General features: G+C 47.8%; 1 protein-coding gene across 2 annotated transcripts in view; it reads left to right on the forward strand.

The window, feature by feature from the left end:
- Positions 1-18,835, forward strand: part of ETF1 (eukaryotic translation termination factor 1) — a 193,322-nt gene extending 174,487 nt beyond the window's left edge. For both annotated transcript variants that reach the window (XM_086931443.1, XM_086931442.1), the window contains one exon: positions 16,740-18,835. In XM_086931443.1, the coding sequence (XP_086787569.1) occupies positions 16,740-16,822 (83 nt within the window). In that variant the 3' untranslated portion in view covers positions 16,823-18,835. The remainder of the gene's footprint in view (positions 1-16,739) is intronic.
- Positions 18,836-20,946: the final 2,111 nt, after the last annotated feature.

Genomic DNA, 20,946 nt, shown 5'->3' on the forward strand with positions numbered 1-20,946 from the left:
TACTATACACCGGCCAGTAAACTCAGATTCCACTTAGCAGAGGATGATAGATGTGTTCGGTGTCGGGCGGAGGGAGCTGATTTTCTCCACTTGGCATGGGAGTGCAGTGCCATATATGATTACTGGGTACAGGTTCACGAAGCCCTACAGGTCATGACTGAGGAGGCGGTGCTGTTTGATCCCATAGTGATGCTACTGGGGTACACGAAGGAGGTACCGGCACCTTATCGTAGGTTTGCAGATGTGGCTTTACTGCTGGCAAAACGGCGAGTGGCATGTCGTTGGGGAAGAGGCAGGGCGCCGAAATTTAAGGAGTGGCTAGATGATGTGACATACTGTCAGGATCAGTACAATGTATATGCTGAAATGATGCCTGTGCGCTGTAGGCCTAAAGATTTCTGGAGTCCGCTGCAGGTTTATTTACTGACCAGGGCTGTGCAGGATACTGACTCGGAGTGTGAAAGTCGAGTTGGGGTGGGTTAGAAGTGCACCACTTAACAGACATCATGCCACACCTTTCGAGATACGTGCATTATTGCGAGTTATGCTGACCCTACGCCCTACTGGAATGGTGACTGGGTAAACGCTGCTGTCAAGATGCCGCTGGTACGGCGGATAGTTGCTGGGTGTTATATCAAGGTTACTGTGGGTTCTTCAGAACTGCCTGCTACAAGCGGCTGGGGAGTGCTAACTACACCGAATTTGCTTTAGGTACTGTGTTATGCGGGATTAATGACCACAGTGCTGTGCCTCCTCACTGAACTCTGTAGATGTATTGCACGCTGCCCTCTGGCGTACCTATGACCTACTGTAATTGTTTGTAACGCACGTTGACCGGGAAATGGAACAATGTTTGTTAATATCTGATGCTGAAATGTATTTTTTACTCGTATACCAGATCTGAATGTACACCTCTGATAAAGCCTGTCTTTTGCTCAAATAAAAGTTAAAAAAAAAAAAAAAGGCAAAGGGGGGGGGGGCCTATGTCCTATCTTGGATCTACGGGATGTCATTGGCTTCCTCCGGAAGGAGAAGTTTAAAATGCTGACACTGGCTCAGGTCTTAGCTGCCCTGGACCTAGGAGACTGGATGGTAGCGTTGGACTTGCAGGACGCTTATTTCCACATCCCCTTCCTACTGGCCCACCGGCGCTATCTGCGGTTCACGGTAGGCCACAAGCACTTTCAGTTTACCGTGCTCCCCTTCGGCCTTACCAGCGCCCCACGGGTGTTCACAAAAGTGATGGCGGTGGTCGCAGCTAATCTGCGCAGGTTAGGGGTTTCAGTCTTCCCCTACCTCGACGACTGGTTGTTGAAGGTGGGCTCGCCCCAGACGGTCCTCAGCCACCTCCAGACGACGGCGGACCTCATGCACCTGCTGGGGTTCTCCATCAATGTGCCGAAGTCACACCTGTGTCCCTCTCATAAGCTTCTCTTCATCGGAGCGGTTCTAGACTCAGCGCAGTTTCGGGTTTATCCTCTCGAGCAGCGGGTTCGGGATATTCAGGCTCTGATTCATATCTTTCAGCCTTTATCCTGAGTCTCGGTCAGGTTAGCGCTGCGGCTTCCGGGGCTGATGGCCTCCTGCATCCTTCTGGTGCATCACGCCCGATGGCGGATGCGGGCTCTGCAGTGGGACCTGAAGTTTCAGTGGGCCCGGCATCAGGGCAACCTGTCCGACCATGTCCTGATCTCGGAGGGCACTGCGAGACAGCTACAGTGGAGGCTCACGGACCGCGATTGGGTCAGCGGCAGATCCCTCTCCCTTCCCCAACCGGAGCATGTAGTTGTGACAGACTCGTCCCTCCAGGGCTGGGGAGGCCACATGGGAGAGGCGGAGATCAGAGGCCTCTGGTCTCCGGCGGAGTCCCGGCTCCAAATCAACCTTTTGGAGCTGCGGGCGATTAGTCTTTCACTGAAGGCATTCCTCCCCTCTGTCCGGGGGAGTGTAGTGCAGGTGTTTATGGACAACACCACCGCCATGTGGTACTGCAACAAACGGGGCGGGGCGGGGTCGTCGACCCTCTGCCAGGAGGCTCTGCGCCTCTGGCAGTGGCTGTAACATCAGGGCGTGACCCTGGTGGTTCACCACCTGGCAGGTTCTCTGAATGTCAGGGCGGACGAACTCAGCCGCCGGTGCATGATGTATCACGAATGGCGTCTGAACTCTGACGTGGCGCAAGGTCTCTTTCTGCAGTGGGAAAGCCTTGGTTAGATCTATTCGCCACCGAAGTGAACGCGCAATGTCATCAGTTCTGCGCGTTGGAATTTCCAAGGCTTTCGCTCTGAGACGCTTTTTGTCGCGAGTGGAGCTGCGGTCTGTTGTACACCTTTCCGCCTATACCACTTCTGCCCAGAGTGCTGAAGATCATCAAACGCGACCGGGCCCAAGCCATCCTTGTGGCTCCGGACTGGGCACGAAGGTGCTGGTATCCCGAGCTACTCAGTATGTCAGTCAATCCCCTGGTTCTTCAGGAGGACATTCTGTCGCCGCAGCAGGGGACAGTCCTCCACCCAAACCTGTCCAGTCACCACCTCCATGCTTGGAGATTGAGCGGTGACAGTTGAGGCCATTTGACTTGCTTCTTGAAGTCTGTAATATCATTTTGGCAGCCAGGCGTCCCTCCACAAAGTCGCTATACGCCTGCAGGTGGAACAGATTTGTGGCATGGTGCACAGCAAAGGCTGTGGATCCTCTCTCTGCCCCTCTTTCTGAGGTTCTTCTCTTCCTCCTTTCTCTTGCCCAGCAGGGCTCTGCTCTGGGCACTATCAAGGGCTACCATCTTTGTTCAAGTCCCCTATTGTAACTTGTTTTCTGAAAGGCATCACACAAACGTTTCCACCTGTTCCATTCGTGATGCCTCAGTGGGACTTGAACCTGGTTCTTAATTATCTCATGTGCTCTCCCTTTGAGCCACTTCACAGCTGTCCTTTCCGCCTTCTTACTCTGAAGACTGCTTTCCTGGTTGCCATCACCTCTGCCAGGAGAGTGAGTGAGCTCCAGGCTCTTTAATCCAAACCCAAACCTCCTTTCTTTTCTGTCCATCCGGACAAGGTTGTTTTGCGGACTAGACCCTCTTTCCTGTCCAAGGTTGTCACGGCCTTTCACATCGGGCAGTCCATCACCTTGCCCACCTTCTTTCCGCCTCCGCATCCCTCAAAGGAGGAAGAGCGGCTCCACCGTCTGGACCCAAAACGTGCGCTCTCATTTTATCTGGATCGCACTTGCCAGTTCCGGGTGGATGACCAACTCTTTATTGGTTACGTGGGCGCTAAGAAGGGACGGGTGGTGCACAAGCGGACCATCTCTCGGTGGGTTGTCTTGTGCATCAAGGCTTGTTACTCCCTGGCTAATAGGAGCCTCCTGTTTGGCTGAGGGCCCATTCCACTCGGGCCACGGCGGGTACTACTGCCCTGGGCCGGGGAGTCCCCTTGTAGGACATCTGTCGCAGCTACGTGGGCCTCGCTGCACACGTTCGCAAGACACTACTGCCTGGACAGCCAAGTCCGGAGGGATGGCTTCTTTGGCCGTTCCGTCCTCCAAGACTTTCTGGTGTGATTATTGGTTTGCAGACCCACCACCGGGGTTGGTATTGCTGGGGTATCTATTCTAAGGTAAGGAATCTAATACTAACCTGTTTCTTTCAGATGCACAAGTTGCTTACTTTCCTTAACAATATATCTGTAAGAAACAGTAATTAGTATTAGATTACTTCTGCAGCGTGAATCTTTCTGGATTCACTATGCTGTGCATATTCCGCGGTCTTGTGATTGGGTCCGGATTCGTAGTCTTTTTTTTTTTTTTCGTCGCCCAGGTGGGCGTCGGCGTCACCCCTTCTTGGGTGTATTTCCGGTGACGTCGGCATGCTTCCTGCGGAAGCTCCCACCCTTGGGCGCCATCTTCAGATTCTTTTTTCCGCGGTCGGGTCTGGATCGTTCCCGTTGGGCTCCAGACATTTTTGGAGAAAGTACTAGGAAAAGATTGAAATTGGAGAAGATATCGAAGGAAGAAGACTACGGAAGACTTCGCCGAACACTGCCCGGCGAAAGGAAGGAGAATTCATCGAGTGCTTCGACGATCGTCTACGTTCGCGCGGCCAGGGAGGCCTAAACACTCGATGATGGACAACACGCCGTTCAAGTTCTGCCCTAACTGCCACCACAAGTTCGCGCAGAAAGACCAGCACCCGGTTGCAACCTTTGCCTACTGGTAGAACACAGAAGCAAAGACTGCAACGCCTGCTCAGTCTTCGCCCCGAAGACCCTTCGTGTAAGGAAGAGCCAGAGGGTAGCGCACGCCACCCTCACAGGAAAAGGCCCAACGCCATCGCTGTACGAGCTGGGGATGTCCTTGGAGGAAGAGGACAACGCTGCCGCCGAAGACGACAGCTACACGGTCGTAGAGACCGATTACACGAAGACATCTGATAAGGTAGGAGACTCGTCGTTCCCCAAGAGCACGAGAAACTCGGAGTCTCGAAAAAACGAGGGCAAGACCCCGAAAGCGCCAACGCAGAGACACCTCACGTCCGCGGCTACCCACAGGCACAGCGGATCCTCTGAGAAGGAGTCCCTGGCGCCGAGAGCTGCTGAGCAGCAGAAGTCGCCGAAGATCGTCCCCGAAAAGGACCGATCGACGTCGAGGGAGAAAGACCCTAAAGCTTCGACGCCGTACAGGGACCCGAAACCCAGTTCGACATCCAAGGCCTCGACGCCGAAGCTCTTGCAGCCGAGCCAGGCGCCGAAGAGAGTGGCCGAACAATCCGACGCGGCCGAGATGGAAAAGAAAAAACGGCGACTAAAAGCCGAAATGGAAAACATCTTGCAGAGGAAAAAGGATTTCAACGCCAAGATGAGCCTTCACGATTCCCCACAAGACCAAGCCGCCCATGTAGGAAATGGTCAAGGAGGAAGAGGAACAGGTCGAGGAACATGAGCCTGGCACCGAAATGGTCGACGACCAGGAAGAGGACAAATCTCTACGAGGCTTACAGCTATGAGGAGGAAGAGGACAGCAGGTTGGACGCCGAGTTAGCCACCTCTGACCCGCAGGAGGAGGATTACCTGGATGTCGACACCGAAAGCCCAGAAGAGGCGGTCGACACATACCCCTCGAGGCCATCGCCGCCAGACGGCATCGGAGCTTACAACTTGGTGATAAGGTCGGCGGCAACAGCTCTCAAGCTCAAGCTCGACGAGGAGAAGCAGAAAGCGGACTTTCTCCTCGAGACATTACTCCCCACGCAAACAAGGAGCCAGTATCTACCTATGCTCGACAGCGTCTTGGCGCAGGGGATGGAAGCATTCAGGGAGCCCGCAACATGCAAGGCAGTCACTCCCAGAACCGAAAAGAAGTACAAACATTCATCGAAAGACCCAGCCTACATTCGAGGCGTGGTCTCAGCTGACTTCATCATCACAGCCACAGCAAGGAAGAGGGCTAACATAGCCACCACTTCTGGACCTCCTCCTGATAAGGAGAGCAAAAGGATGGACTTAGTGGGCAGAAGGATTGAACGGAATGCCGCGACCCAATGGCGCATGGCTAATTCCAATGCCCTCATAAACCGGCACATGTACCACATCATGGAGGAGCTAGGAAAACTGGTGAAAGACCTACCCCAGGAGGCCAGGCAGAAGGCCGAGAAACTGGTGGAAGACGGGAAGAATGCGGCAAATTGTTGCCTCAAGACGGCCCTGGATGGTGCAGACACCTCCAGCAGGCTCATGATGGTGGGTGTCATGGAAAGAAGACACGCATGGCTCAGAATCTCGGGCTTGAAGCCTGAGGTGCAACACAGCATCTTGAACACTCCGTTCAACGGCGAGACGCTGTTCGGGACAACAGTTGACGACAAACTCAGTCAACTAAAGAAAGATAATGAAACTGCACGATCCATGGGAGCTTTGCAGTTCAGAGGCAACAAAAGGGGCACCCAGTCACGGAGGCCCGGCGGAAGAGGTGGAAACCAGCCAGGTACTTCACACCAGGCTTTCCAACAGACGCACCAGGCTGACTCGCAGGCGCAACAGAGTCAACAGAAGCAGTCCTGGCAGTACCAGTCAAGGGGCCAGTCCTTTCGAGGGAGAGGAAATGGACGTGGCAGCATAAAAGAGGGGGCCAGCAGCCCACCTCTAAATGACTTCAGAGACACCCGTGTGCCCGCCCACAGAAAGGATCCCAGGGGGCAGCACGTACAATGAGGTCAGGACACAATGGACAACTACCACCACGTAACACCAGTGGGTGGAAGATTAAGATTCTATCTCCAGGAATGGAGAGAGATCACATCAGACAAATGGATTCTAAACGTCATCCAATACGGGTACTGCTTAGAATTGGAACGAAGGCCAACAAGCAGGAGACCAAAGCGAAAGCCACTAACAAACGAACAGCTACAGCGGCTTCAGGAAGAAGCGAGAGAGCTCCTTCAAAAGGAGCCATAGAACGGGTTCCCTTCAAAGAAAGAAACAAGGGAATATACTCAACGTATTTCCTCGTGCCAAAGGTCGCCGAGACAATGAGACCCATTCTGGACCTCAGGTTCCTGAACACATTCATAAGAACACAAAAATTCAAAATGACCTCCCTGCAGGAGGTGCTACTGCAATTGCAGATTGGGGACTTCATGGTCACGATAGACCTCAAGGACGCCTACCTGCACATACCAATGAACGTAACGCACAAACATATGCTCAGGTTCACGGTTGGAGACAGCCACTACCAATTCACAACACTAGCCTTCGGTCTAAAATCGGCGCCGAGGGTCTTAAAGTGCCTCGCGGCAGTCACAGCGCACCTACGAAGGAAGGGAATACACGTATATCCTTACCTGGACGACTGGCTAGTGAAAGCAAACTCGTACCAGAAATGCAAGAAAGACGCACATACAGTGACGAGAACGCTGATAAACCTGGGGTTCTCCATCCATTGGAAAAAATCATCAATGGAACCGGAACAAGTAAAGATCATAAGGAAGAAACCTGTCCAGCCTGCGCCTGCGCCCAGTTTCGATAGAAGAAAACTATTTGAAACTGACGGGCTGCGAGGCAAGAAATACAGCTACAGGCACCGGACCCGGACAACATCTTCGATGATGACCAGGATCTACAGGAAGCTCCAGACTGACCTAGAAATCATCAGTCGAGGACTACTCTGACTCGGATGACGACATCTCACCGGGGCAAATCGTGAGTACCCTGCCCCTGACACCAACTACCCCGTTACCAATGGCTCCTGTCAAGGCATCGCCAAAAGGCCTTAGCCAAGATCAGAAAAAAGTTTCGCCAGACCTGCCATCTGGCTCGGCTCCGAAACCTTCTGAAAACACAGGGCCAAGTACCATCGTCCCAAAGAAGGTTCCAGAGCCAAAGAAGGTCGGCGACCCGAAGGGCGTCGATCCTAAAAAGGCCGCAAAGCCAAAGAGCGTCGAGCCAAAAAAGAATGTTGACCCCAGGAAGTCCGCCCAGCCGAAAATTGTCGGCCCAAAAGAGGTTGTCGAACCGAACAAAGGCACACAACCAAAGGTCGCCGAACCAAGAAAGGTCGCCGAACCAAGAAAGGTCGCCGACCGGAACAAGCCTACTGTTCCAAAATCCGTCGCCCGGCAAAAGGTGCCGTACCGAAACCCGCGCCAAGGCTGGAAAAACCTGTCGACCCGAAGACACCGGCTCCAAAAACACCAGTCGATCCAAAAAATACCATCGACTCGGAAAAGGACACTCGTCCAAAAAAGCCAAAGTCACCAGTCGATCTGAAAAAGAACATCGACTCTGGTAAGGACACTCCTCCAAAAAAAACCTACGGAGCACAAGAAACGCGTCGAACCAAAAGTTCCGGTCGACCCGAAAAAAAGGCCCAGAGCCGAAAAAATCAGTTACTAAGCCAAAAGTCGTCGAAAAACCGAAGTCTAACACTCAACCCAGGACTTTAGAGGAAGAACTCTTCCACCCAGATCCCTCTGACGACCAGGCAAAGATGTACATTAATCCAGAGACTGGTAAAGTTACCATCTTGCATAGAAAAAAGAGGCCTTTAGACTTTGAACCTCAGTCCCCTATTCCATTAAAGAAAAAGGACTTTGGGGCTTCTCCCTCTAGACCCTTCATTCCTTTTCAGCCTATCATGCCTACTACACCTTTTATTCCCTACACTCCTCATTCTCCTTCTCACCACGGGTACAATGAAGGTAACATGGGGGATGATCCACAGCCTCAATATGATTTCCCACAAGATCCTGAACCACAAGAGGAACCATGGGAGGAGCCAACAGACCCTTACAACACCCATCCCATCCCTGATATACCCTCTTATCCTACTAAGCTGTCACCTACTGATGACACTGTAGTCTTTAATCAACTCATAGACAGGGCAGCACAATTCCACAACGTAGATATGCATAGCAACCCTGTTGAGGAAGACTTCTTGTTTGACACCTTCCCTACATCAGAAAAGTGTCAAAACACTTCCCATGTTAAAGGGAGTTCTGAAACATGCACCTGACATATTTAAGGATACAGCCAGGGCACGGGTAATCCACCCCAGAATAGAAAGAAAGTATAGGGCAGCTCCTACAGACCCTACTTACATCAGAGGGCAGTTACCACTAGACTCCCTGGTAGTTGCCAACGCACGAAAAAGAGCCAACTCCCAAACGACAGGGGAAGCACCTCCCCCCGACAAGGAGTCAAAAATACTAGAGGCATTCGGCAAAAGGGTAGCAGCACAAGCCTCCAACTCATGGAGGATTGCTAATACACAAGCCCTACTGGCTCGTTACGACAGGGCGCATTACGATCAGCTAGAAAGCCTAATGCAACACCTACCTGAGCCTTTCAAAGCACAAGCCCAGGATCTTATACAAGAGGGAAAATTCATAACAAACGCCTCCATCAAATGCGCACCTGACGCAGGAGACACTGCAGCTAGGTCCATCAACACTAGCGTCCTACTACGTAGACAAGCATGGCTGCGTATTTCTGGTTTTAAAAATGAGGTGCAGTCCACCATTCTTAACCAGCCTGTCAATCAGGATTTTCTATTTGGCCCTGCTGTCGACACCATTTTAGATAAAATGAAAAAGGACACAGACCGCAAAATCAATGGGGTCATTGCAATTTCAGCAACATAGAGGCTCCTTTTGTCGCTCCTCATACAGAGCAACTACACGAGGAAATACCTCACAAACATCTGCCTCATACAAATGTAACCCACCAGGTTCCTTCAACAAGAACACAAACAGAGGAGGTTACAGGGGAAACAATAAGGGAAGAGGACGTGGAGGCAATAAAACCAGAACCTCCATGGCCACTAAACAGTGACTTCATTACGCTACCTCTAGACAACCTAACACCGGTTGGAGGCAGACTCCAACAGTTCCTGCCTGTCGAACGCAATTACCACAGACAGGTGGGTGAAAAAAATTATCCAGTCTGGCTATTGCCTAGAACTGACTTCCACACCACCAAACATTCCACACAGACATCGTCCAATGTCCAGGGAACACATCACCCTCTACAACAAGAGGTGAACTGCATGCTAGAAAAGGGGGCCATAGAGCAAGTCCCTTTCCAACAGCAAGAGACAGGAGTGTACTCCCTATACTTCCTTATTCCCAAAAAGGATGGTTCCCTCAGACCAATATTGGACCTCAGACCCCTAAATCAATACATACTATCGGAGCACTTTCATATGATCACACTACAACAAGTGCTCCTGTTGCTACAACCAGGAGATTTCCTAGCAACACTAGACCTCAAAGATGCGTGTTTTCACATTCCCATCCATCCAGCCCACAGAAAATACCTCCGGTTTGTGAGAAGTTGGCCTGATATGCAGTGCTCACTATTCTAGTGATCACTATGCATCAGTCCAAACGACCCTTATGGTGATTGGTTGTAAGTCAACCTTAGACCAGCTATCCTAGTAGCGTGGATACGAGCAGTCTTCGGGCTAAACTCTAGAGGGCGTGTTAAGCCAGCTGTTATACCATCACATATACCCCTTGAACACTAAGTGAAAGGACACCACACAAGTGTTATGAAAATAAACAGTGTATTTATTAGAATCACAACAGCCCTGTACTCTTTATGAGGACAGGGTACTAAGCACACAACAAAACTCTTACGAAAAGACTTTAAGGTGCAGAATTTACACAAATGCCCGAGGGGCACGAAAAACCATATACTCTAAAAGTGGAATGCGAAATTACTAGCAGGTAAGTACTGTACTAATAGGCTTTGGAATCGCTAGGACTACGTTACTGAACTTTCAGATTACTAGTAGGAGGCCTAGGGGGCTCGGGTGCAGAGTGTGCACTCTCACGCGGGATGCGGGACAAAGGCTATGGGAGCTAGTAAAGGCAAAGTTAGTGTTCTCGGGCGAACCCGATAAGGTAGATCGAAAACTACAGTGGATCCTGACCCTTGGATAGTGAGGCTATGCTGGGGCACCGAAATGCCGAGTTTACCTAGCCCAGGGGCTGCAGCTGCATATGTCTCAAAAGACGTCGGGAATCCTCGTAGACGAACCAGGAGCCTGAAGAAAGAAGTTGCTGGCAGGCGACCAGTGAAGATAGTTCGAGTGATCCAAGCCTGGATCGAAGATGGATGACACCTGAAGGCAGAGGGGACCAAGTTCGTGACTACTAGCCAGTAGTCAGGTGGCACCAGGAGGGCACCGGATGGTAGTCACCTCGACTAGGTGAGTGGGCGACTCTGTGCTCTGCAGTTCTCACGGACCAGGAGGCGTTGTCGGCGACCAGGATGGAGGTGCGAGCTGTCCCACGATGGATGATGCTGTCGACGTCGCTGGACCCAGGATTGGGGCAACAAGTCTTGGCAAATTCAAGCCCACGCGGTGGACCTAAAATGGCGTCTGGAGTGGACCAGGAGGGTCCGGGGTGCTTCCCTTTTGGAAGGGAGCAAGGGCCAGTCTGGAGCAACCAGACCAGTAGCGGTGATGTCGTCGGGCGTCGTTAGGAAGGCCACAAGCCAGCGGGCTAGTAGCCAAACAACGCGGTGAGCAGCAAAAAGCAGAAGGGCCCCACGCAGATCGTGGAGATGCTGGGAGGCTGGACTTCGGTGCTGGAGCTGCTCAGGGTCGGGGCTTCTCGGACCACAAAGCACTCACCAGAGGATCCCTCGGCGGTCGTGCTGGATAGAAGTCGTGCAGTTCTGATGATGGCCGGTCCCTCGAGGTCTCGTCGCACCTACGGTTCTCAGCTTAGCTGTAGAGGTAGGTAGAGATCAGAGGTGCCAGGGAAGCCGGGTCTCGTCGTGCTGGTCGGTCGGATTCCTGAGGAAGGACGTGCAGCAAACCGCAGAGTTCTTAGATGGTGCCTGCGGATGCAGGGTGACTACTCCTTAGTCACAAGGGAGAAATCTTGAGGAAGTCTTGAGTTCCTTTCGTAGAAAGTAGTTTCAGGATTCAAAGATGATCTAATTTGGAAGGGTCCCCGCTCCTGCCTTTATCCTAAAGAAAGGGGTGGGTACGCGACTAGGTCCTGCCCTAGGGGTGGGACCAGGAAGGGGGGTGGTTACACCACTCTCCCATGCCGGACTTTCCCCAGGCCAGGGGCTGGTGTGCCCCTGGAACCGGTTCTAGCCGGCAGATGCGTAGTGAGCACCGGGGTGCCACTCTGCAGTCACCTTCCTGCAAAGCCCTGCCTACCCAGGATACACAAAACCCTGTCTGGGATGGTGCTAGCACCGCCCCTGACAGGAAACCCTTTGTCCAAGCTCTCCTCGCTGGAAGGACTCCCAGCAGCAGGAGGTCAGACTCGTGTCGGTGGTGGCAGCATCCATTTTGTGGAGCTGAGGCTTGAGTTAACTTTAACCGGGGTTCACAGTTACATACATGTCGTGTCCTTCTAGAAGGGTGGAATGCTAACCCCGTCGCCAGAATTGGCGAGGGGTTAGTATTCCAATTCGTATGACACCTTACTCGACATGTTTTGATAAAGCGATACCAGAGATAGCATTTAACCGCGAGGATTATAATGCACTTAAGAGTATATGGTATGCGTTATCATGGAACAGCTATTAGGACTTGGTTCCGCAAGCTGCAAACGGGCTCAGCTCATGCCAGAGCACCATTTCACACGATTCCAAGCACTCTGCCTTCAGGATTGTCAAGGCCTGCCATAGGAGTGACTGATAGGAATCTGTGTGTCCATTTTTAGGGTTAGATATAGGTATACTATATCTAAAGCAAAGGGTGAGTACACCACCTTGCCCCAGCTGTCGTGCAGCCAGTTGTGTCCGATTTAGATGGCCATCCAGGGGTGGCATAATGCATGCTTCAGCCCATGGTAGGCCCTGGGTACACCTATGCCCTGAGTTACAGGGTCTGATAAGGTGGCCCAGTCCCAATTGGATAATGCACCTAAGGTACACATGCCAATTTAGTGAGAGAACAGCTAGGCTGTGGGTCTGATTGGCAGGCCCACAGCCAGGGAAAGTCGTAAACCAGTGAAACAAAAGCAAAAAATCTGGGTGATCATAGGATTGCAGACCCTACTCTCCTACATGGTTCACAATAGAAAGTCAACACTACCAATTCAAGGTTTTGCCCTTCGGGGTTACCACGGCTCCAAGAGTGTTTACAAAATGCTTAGTGACAGTAGCAGCACATCTCAGATGGCAACACGTCCATGTGTACCCTTATCTGGACGATTGGCTGATACAGGCAAAATTGTACCAACAGTGCGCAGCACACACGTCCCATCAATCCAGTTGCTACACAGCCCAGCCTTTTCAATCAACTACGCAAAATCACATCTGCAACCGTCCCACAAACAGCAGTACCTGGGAGCCACTATAGACACCTCTGTAGCAAAGGCATATCCAATCTCAGCAAGGATAGCCAGTATGCAGACACTCATTCGCAAATTCCTGCCAAAACACTCGCTGCCAGCTCAAGTCTTCATGCAGCTCATAGGCATGATGGCCTCCTGCATATTCATTGTCCCCCATGCCAGACTTCAAATGCGCCCATTACAGGAATGCCTAGCACGGCAATGGAACCAGGCTCAAGGACAACTAAAAGACCTAGTGTTGGTAAACAGTCGCACTCACAACTCTCTGCAGTGGTGGAACCCACAAAAACTTTCCAAGGGGCGACTGTTCCGAGAGCCGGTTCCACAACTAGTACTGACAGCGGACGCATCACTGACAGGCTGGGGAGTCCATCTCCTTCAATAAACAGTACAAAGGCTCTGGACAAACAAACAGAAAAAGCTGCATATCAACCAACTGGAATTGCTAGCAGTATTACTAGCCCTAAAAGCATTTCAGAAATACTTGTACAGCAAGACGGTGTTGATCTGGACGGACAACATGACCGCGATGTACTATATCCAGAAACCGGGAGGAACGCACTCTCCACAGCTGTCCCATCTGGCACAAAGCATATGGAAGTGGGCGATTCCCAAAAACATTTTTCTCCTAGCAGAACACCTTCCAGGGAAGGACAATCAGGTTGCCGACCTGCTCAGCAGGCACAGCCAACAACTACACGAATGGGAGATTCACCCCCAGGTTCTCCAGCCATTCTTCGAGGAGTGGGGTCGCCCAGAAATAGACCTGTTCGCCACAAAAGAAAACTCGAAATGCCAGTACTTTGCCACCAGGTTCCCACATCCATTGTCACAGGGCAATGCGAAATGGATGAACTGGTCAGGCAGATTTGCGTACACTTTTCCCCCAGCACCGCTGATCCCGCTGGTGGCTCTCAAACTGTGGCAACACTCTCTCACACTAATCCTAGTTGCTCCCACATGGGCGAGACAACCGTGGTACACAACGTTCCTAGAACTCTCTGTAGTTCCTCATCAAAAACTGTGCTTTGCACCTCACCTTCTAACTCCGAACCATGGAGAAATCAGACACCCAAATCCCAATCAAATGAACCTACCGATCTGGCTCCTGAGGTCTTAGGGTTTGGATACCTTAACTTGCCCCCAGATTGCATGAACATCATTAGGGAGGCAAGAAGACCAACCACACGAGCGTGCTATGCAGCTAAATGGAAGAGATTTGTTATTTACTGCAACAATCAAATCAACCCCTTGGACTCTTCAATACAAAACATTGTTACCTGCTGCATCTACAAAGATGTAACTTGGCATACTCTTCAATGCGACTACACCTCGCTGCTATAGCAGCATACCTTCAAAACAGGCAACACCTTTCACTGTTTAGAGTACCGGCAATCAAAGCCTTCATGGAGGGTTTAAAAAGGGCGATTCCTCCTAGGCACCCCCCTTCCCCAGTCTGGAATCTAAATATAGTGCTTAACAGACTCATGGGCCCTCCTTTCGAACCTCTACATTCATGCGAACTACAATTCTTAACGTGGAAGGTTGCATTCTTGGTTGCAATCACCTCACTCAGAAGAGTGAGCGAATTACAAGCACTAACAATTCAAGAACTTTCATGCAGGTACATGCCAACAGGGTGGTTCTTAGAACAAACCCTAAATTCATGCCTAAGGTTGTATCCAATTTCCATATCAACCAATCAATAGAACTGCCAGTGTTCTTTCAAAATCCACAGTCAGTAGCTGAGAGAGCCCTGCACACATTAGACGTAAAGAGAGCTCTACTTTATTATGTGGACAGAACTAAATCCTTTAGGAAAACAAAATAACTGTTTGTTGCTTTTGCACCACAACACAAAGGGAATCCAATTTCAAAGTCCGGAATAGCCAGATGGATAGTTAAATGCATTCAAATATGCTAGCAAAAGGCAAAACACACTTTAACCGTCCCCCCAAGAGCACACTCCACAAGAAAAATGGGGGCATCCATGGCTTTCCTAGGAAATATTCCTCTTGAAGATATCTGTAAGGCAGCCACATGGACCACCATACACACTTTCACAAAGCACTACTGTGTAGACGTGCAAGCGAAACAGCAAGCTGCTGTAGGCCAGGCTGTCCTCAAAACTCTTTATCAAACTGCTGCAGCTGGCACAGGTAGCCACCGCTAGAGGAGATACTGCTATACAGTCTATGCACAAGATATGAATTCAGCAGCCCACATGCCTCGAACAAAATATGCTGCTTACCAGAATGCATCTGCTCTTAGCATGTAGGGCTGCTGACATTCATATCGCCCGCCCTCCTCCCCGGTGCCTGTAGCAGCTGCAGCATTATCTCTGGCATGGCCATCTCTTACTTTACTATCTCCATCTCTGCCGCAATGGCAAAAAACAATCTGAGGATGGAGAAGATGCCCATGCGCACTGTGGTCCAAGGGAAGAGTCACCTATCTTGTGATACTTCCAAGACTCTTCCAAGACAAAGTGCAATCATCCGGACCCAACACTAGGCGGCGATCTATGCACAAGATATGAATGTCATCAGCCCTACATGCCAAGAACATATGCATACTGGTAAGTAGCATATTCCTACCTTGCTAGGTTAGGGGTATGTATGGTGCCATGTGAGCTATCCAGGTCGAAGACCATCATATCCTGATGGTGTGTGGACTCAGCCTCACACAATTTTGTGGTTTGTTGTCCAAACAAATGGACCGTTTTTCTGAGACAGTATGAAATGTATGACAAAAATGTTTGAACCAGTGTCGTCTTCAGACATCATTTTAATCACTCACGGACTGCAGTTGCATCCCCTCGCAGATCAAACCCCAAAGAGATTCGGACCGTTTATTAAAGTTTTGAGAGTTTAACTGTTCCTTTGAAAGCGGCCATTGAATTGCACCTGAACTAGGAAATGTGAAAGTTAATTTTGTTAAACCCTCCTTGAGATGCAAAGAGTATCCTTCACAATGTGGGAGTCATGGTAGAAGACACACTTAATTTGTATATCAGGCTTGGAAAAGCAATGTTGCTCTACCTTTTTGGGATTTCTGTCCAGTGAGAGTAACTTGAGTATATGATTGGAGTGCGCTGATCCTCCTGAAATGCCAGCAGTATAAACAGTACCTACTTAGAAAATAGCCAAGTGACTTCCGTAAGCCCCAGGCCCACAAGACGAGGCCTCACATTTGACAGACCAGAACACTTCTGCTCATCTTTCAAACTCTAAGCTTTAGTAGCAATGCCCAGGTACATTTCATTTTGTTAACAGCAGCCTAGATAGTGTGCTAGATAAATTCCTGTGTTGGTGAAAATCAGTCCTTTTGGGTTGTGTTTAAGCAGTTTGAGCTAAGGTGACATCCATTGCATTTCAAGAACATGCATATTGATTCCATTGTAGGACAGATATGAGTTGCCAATGCTCTTTGGTGATGCTTATGTTGGGACATTCTTGGAGACCTTTCTTCCCAGTTGTGGTACTGAAGGGTTTAGGATATGAACTGCAAATCTGTATTTTTAGTCATTCATGCATACCACTGATCCATTACTGTGTTCGTTTCCTCTACCTCGTAGAGAAAATAAACCTAATGTAATAGGGCCTGATGTAGTGCGAAGAGGTTGCAGCGGGTAGCCTGTTTCTTACCACCAAAAAGTGTCTTGGCACTTGTTCCTCAAAAGTCCTCACTTTAAATAGTACCAAGTCATGTACCTGACTTTGGAAAGGAATGAGATACTTACTTTGGTGCGTAATATAAGTTTTCCATTTATGTGACTTGGGCTTGGACCACTATAAATACAAGTAAGCATCAACTGAGTTTTATACATCTTGCATTCTACACCGTAAATAGGAAGGCTTTTTTCTTTGTTTAAATTTGTGCTTAATAGTTGACACTGAATTAATGTTTGTGTTTTAAACAGGTATCCTGAGGTACAGAGTGGATTTCCAAGGAATGGATTACGCAGCCGGAGAGGATGAATTGTTTGACCTTGATGACTACTAGGTAGTTGACCTGGTTTCGGCAAAATGTGCCTCGCCCTCCAGCATCCAACCCAAGGAGCATACCCGTGGTGCAAGATAAAATAGTTCCCTGCCTTAGAATTGGAACATTTCCAGAACTTGATCTCAAAGCATTGGACCTGAAAAATGATCTATTATCTGATTTGTCGTGGTGTCAGTGCTACCAAGTTCCAGAACGCCACTTTGGATTCATTTAATTTGATCTAGAAGCATTGGATGTGAAAAAATGATTTTGATTTTTCATGATGTTCGTACAACAGCAAACTATTACATTCCCAAATGCCACTTTGGATTAATTTAAAAGAATCCCAATTTTTTACTTTTACTTGACAGTGAAATTGGTTGCTCTTGTATTTTATGAAAATGACTTTTTAACCTTCATACAGAGGCAAAACACCAACAAATCATACTAGTTTGTTTCTTTTTACTTTGTAGTGAGTCACTTGCTGCATTTTGCAGTGACCCATTTACTTGGCTTCCTCCTTTCACATTGCACATGAATAATGCATATGGATTTATTGGAACCACCCTTTAAACATATGAACAATCTGGTTAATGTTGGGGAGCAACATAAGCAAATAATTTCTAAGATAAGATTATTCTGTTAGAAGATTATTCTGTTAGCCTGTTTCATCTATTTTGCATTTGCGTTTATCCTGCTAGTTATTGACAACTTCATTCAATTCCATGATTATTGCTATTTGTCTTGACGTGGGGTGGATCTAAATAACATTTAATTTGTGAAATAAGAGCTCCTCTATTAAAACCTTGTGGTTATTTGCCTATGTTGGAAGTTCTTTGCTTAGGGCTGAAAGATTGATTTACCAATGCACCTTTAATCCTTAAATGCTAGCAGGATTCATGCAAGAAGAAAGAACACTGTGTGTAATTGTGGTGAAACTTTTAATATTGGGTCTGGAACTCCTTCAGTAACTTAATAGATTAAAATGTTATTGTGAATCCCACTGTGTTGGTGCCAAGGAATTAGGTTAAGCAAGCCCTGTCCTTCTGAGATCTGTCTTATTTATAGCTTTAGAACTGGTTTTTAAATCTTTGCCCTAATTATGCTCTGGTTATGCACTGTTTTCTAATGCCCAGTATGGCATACATTTTCAGATTGTAAAACTGGGTAATCTTGACCAGTGGGCTTAGGCAGCCAAAGTTAGGGAAACGTTCACAAAGTTCCCTACAGCACCATGCACCAAACTAACGTTTTGTGGATTGGGATAATAGACTTTCTGAAGGGCACATTTGACTTTTTGTGCCTAAAATTGTTTTTGCTGACATTTTATTTTCTAAATCTAATGCCGCTTCTTGTTCAAGAATCCTGTGTCGCTTGAATGGAGGGAGTATGTCTTAAAATTGTAAGGTTCCTATTTGTCACACTACTTTCTAAAATGTGTAGGGTCCAAAATTCAAATTTGTCAATGCAAGTTACATGAATATTTGTACCCCTTATTTTATAGCCCAATAGCATTGAATGTGGCAAAATGTGAAAAACACATGTAATTACATGATAGGTATTTAAAAATAAACATTTGCCTTTTGACATGCTGTTAGCAAAAAGTAAGTTTACTTTCCTAAAAGCAGGGCTTTTGGACTCTGCCACTGTAAATGGGTCTAATGTCACTTGGGAAGACCAGAGGATTGGGATGTAAATTTACATTTTTGAATATAATGCTGCTTGTTTCACATGATATGTTTAGAGTATGCAACTTCTTTTTTTGTAGTTTTTATGTTTACTATTTAAGTTTGGAAATGATGCCAAAATTTTGTATTTCTTTAATCAATGTGTTCTCTTCAGTGGCACATCTTATACATATATCTATATAGTTATATACATATATGTGTATATACACAAAACATGACAGGAGGGGTAAAATGCCTAGTCTTTCTTTACATGCTATATAACCTCTACTGAAAACTCCCAAGCAATGATATCTTGGTGTTGTGATGTACAGAAATGGAGAAGAGTATTAAACCATATTTAAGAGTATAGTTATGTTTTTTTCATCATTTCCTGCTGTCTTAACATTAAATTCAATTGCCATATTGTTTTTAATAACCTGATCCGGAAAAATCGTTAGTTTTAAAATACTTGTACAGTCATTTTCAACATGTTCGTTGTAAGCCATCTGGCAAGCAGATGGTGTTTCTAATGCTGGCCTCTCAATGCTAAAGCATCACATCTGCTCCATATTCCACCTAACTCTCTTCCACAATGAACCATGTTTCTGAATTAATTGGATGCAGTTGATCATTGGATTTATAGATCCCTTTGCAGTACTCCTAATCCCTTTCATTGCTCTCAAGTAACTGTCTTGGTTACTCTTCCAGACCACAAGTTAATTAGCAACATGTAGTTTATTTCAAACAACTTAATTGTTTATGCATTCCTTCTGTTGTGTGGCATGTATGGTACACATGAGTAATACCACAGCCTTGTGCTCCCTACTTTTCAATTGTTTGACATTCCTGTATTGCAGCATGAGACCAGAGGCAAACTGACCTTTTCAAAAGATGCAGTGGCTTTTAAAAAACTTATCAGAGGAGAGGTGCCATTATCATCTACTTCTTCATGCACAACCTATGCTCAATTTTTGTTTGCCCCTCAAGCAAGCAGTTCTACTTGTTTTCTCATGTAACTCCATGTCATATTTTGCAGCTTAAGTGGTAAAGATGTACATGATTTAAAAAATGCTCCCCCCCCCCCCCCGCCCTCCCCTACCATGCGTTTGTCGAAGAGCTTGAAATGTTGGGTTGTTTTTCTCAAACGTTAACTATAGATAAGCCTGGTCTTGATGTCTTATTTGTGCATTGACTTGAAGCCCAGCTGAGAAACATTGTTGGCTTATTCTCCAGATAGTGACTGTTTAGAGCAACTGCTTTTGCAGTAATAGTCTTAGTCTGTTGCCTATTTCACCGACCATCTAGACTGCATTACAAATTGGTTGATGTTACTGTTGACAAGCACCATTATACCATTTTGAATGATGGTAAACTACATATTTTTCCTCATTCGTTTCTTAAGCCTTTTTCTGTTTTCAATGAAACTTATTTGGTATTGCCAGGTCTGGTGACTCAGTGGACTAATGCCTCCACTGCAGGGTCCTGTGTTCGACCTTATTGTCACAGGTTCAAATCCCACCGTGTCCACTCAGCCTTTCATCCACCTGAGGTCGATAAAATGAGTACCATGGAGTTGGATAACAATAAACATCGGTTATTCAGTGGCAAGATGCCTCCGGGTGAACATGCGCTTTACAAATGCACATGCTATTGTGTGTAAACATGTTTAGTAGATCTCTTAATCAACATTTGTTAAGTTACTTATTTGGGATTATTTAGTAAGCAAACGCTCGCACTCATGCAGTTTCTTGGTGCTGTAGAGCAGGATTATGTAACTACTGAAGATTGATGCACAGCAGATTAAGTTGAAAATAACAATGTTATTATTTTTCATATCTGTAAGATATTATGACTTTGGGCAATTTCAATGGGATATCTTTCCATATTTGGGCAGTCCGCACCAAGTGTTTCTTCCTGCCCATTCATTCAGGCTGCTTTTAGCTCTTTGATAAAGACCTTTTGTGGACTAGACCAAAAATGTACAGGGGGATTAGAACCCATCCACTGCTTACCTCTGGCTGGATTTCTTGTCACTCATTTTTTGCTTCTTGATCAATGGCTTTTTTTCCTCTTCTTGTGTTTTTCACTTCCCTAAAGCATAACCTCTTTATCATTCGTTTGATTGGCTGACTTGTATCCTTCCACTACTCACATTTTGGGAACTACTGATTCGTAGTGTGTGTCGCTGTAGAGTAAGTATGGGTGAAATTTGCGAATTTGCGGTCCGCAAATTCGTGTGAAATGGCAAAAAAAATCAGCGAGTTCGCAAATTTTCCCGCAAACTCGCGGATTTTTGTGCCATTTCCACAAATATGTGACCACGTGTGCCTGTAACTTTGCCAACTCGCCAAAAGGCGCTGAGGTCCCTTGAGTGAGCTGGCCGTTATAGTGGGGACGGGCGGGAAGACGTTTCATACCGCTAGTGTGTGGTGGACTGGGCAAACGGGGGGGGGGGGGGGTTTCTTCTATGCGAGTTCA

Source organism: Lissotriton vulgaris, chromosome 7, assembly GCF_964263255.1.
Source record: "Lissotriton vulgaris chromosome 7, aLisVul1.2, whole genome shotgun sequence".
NCBI lineage: Eukaryota > Metazoa > Chordata > Amphibia > Caudata > Salamandridae > Lissotriton > Lissotriton vulgaris.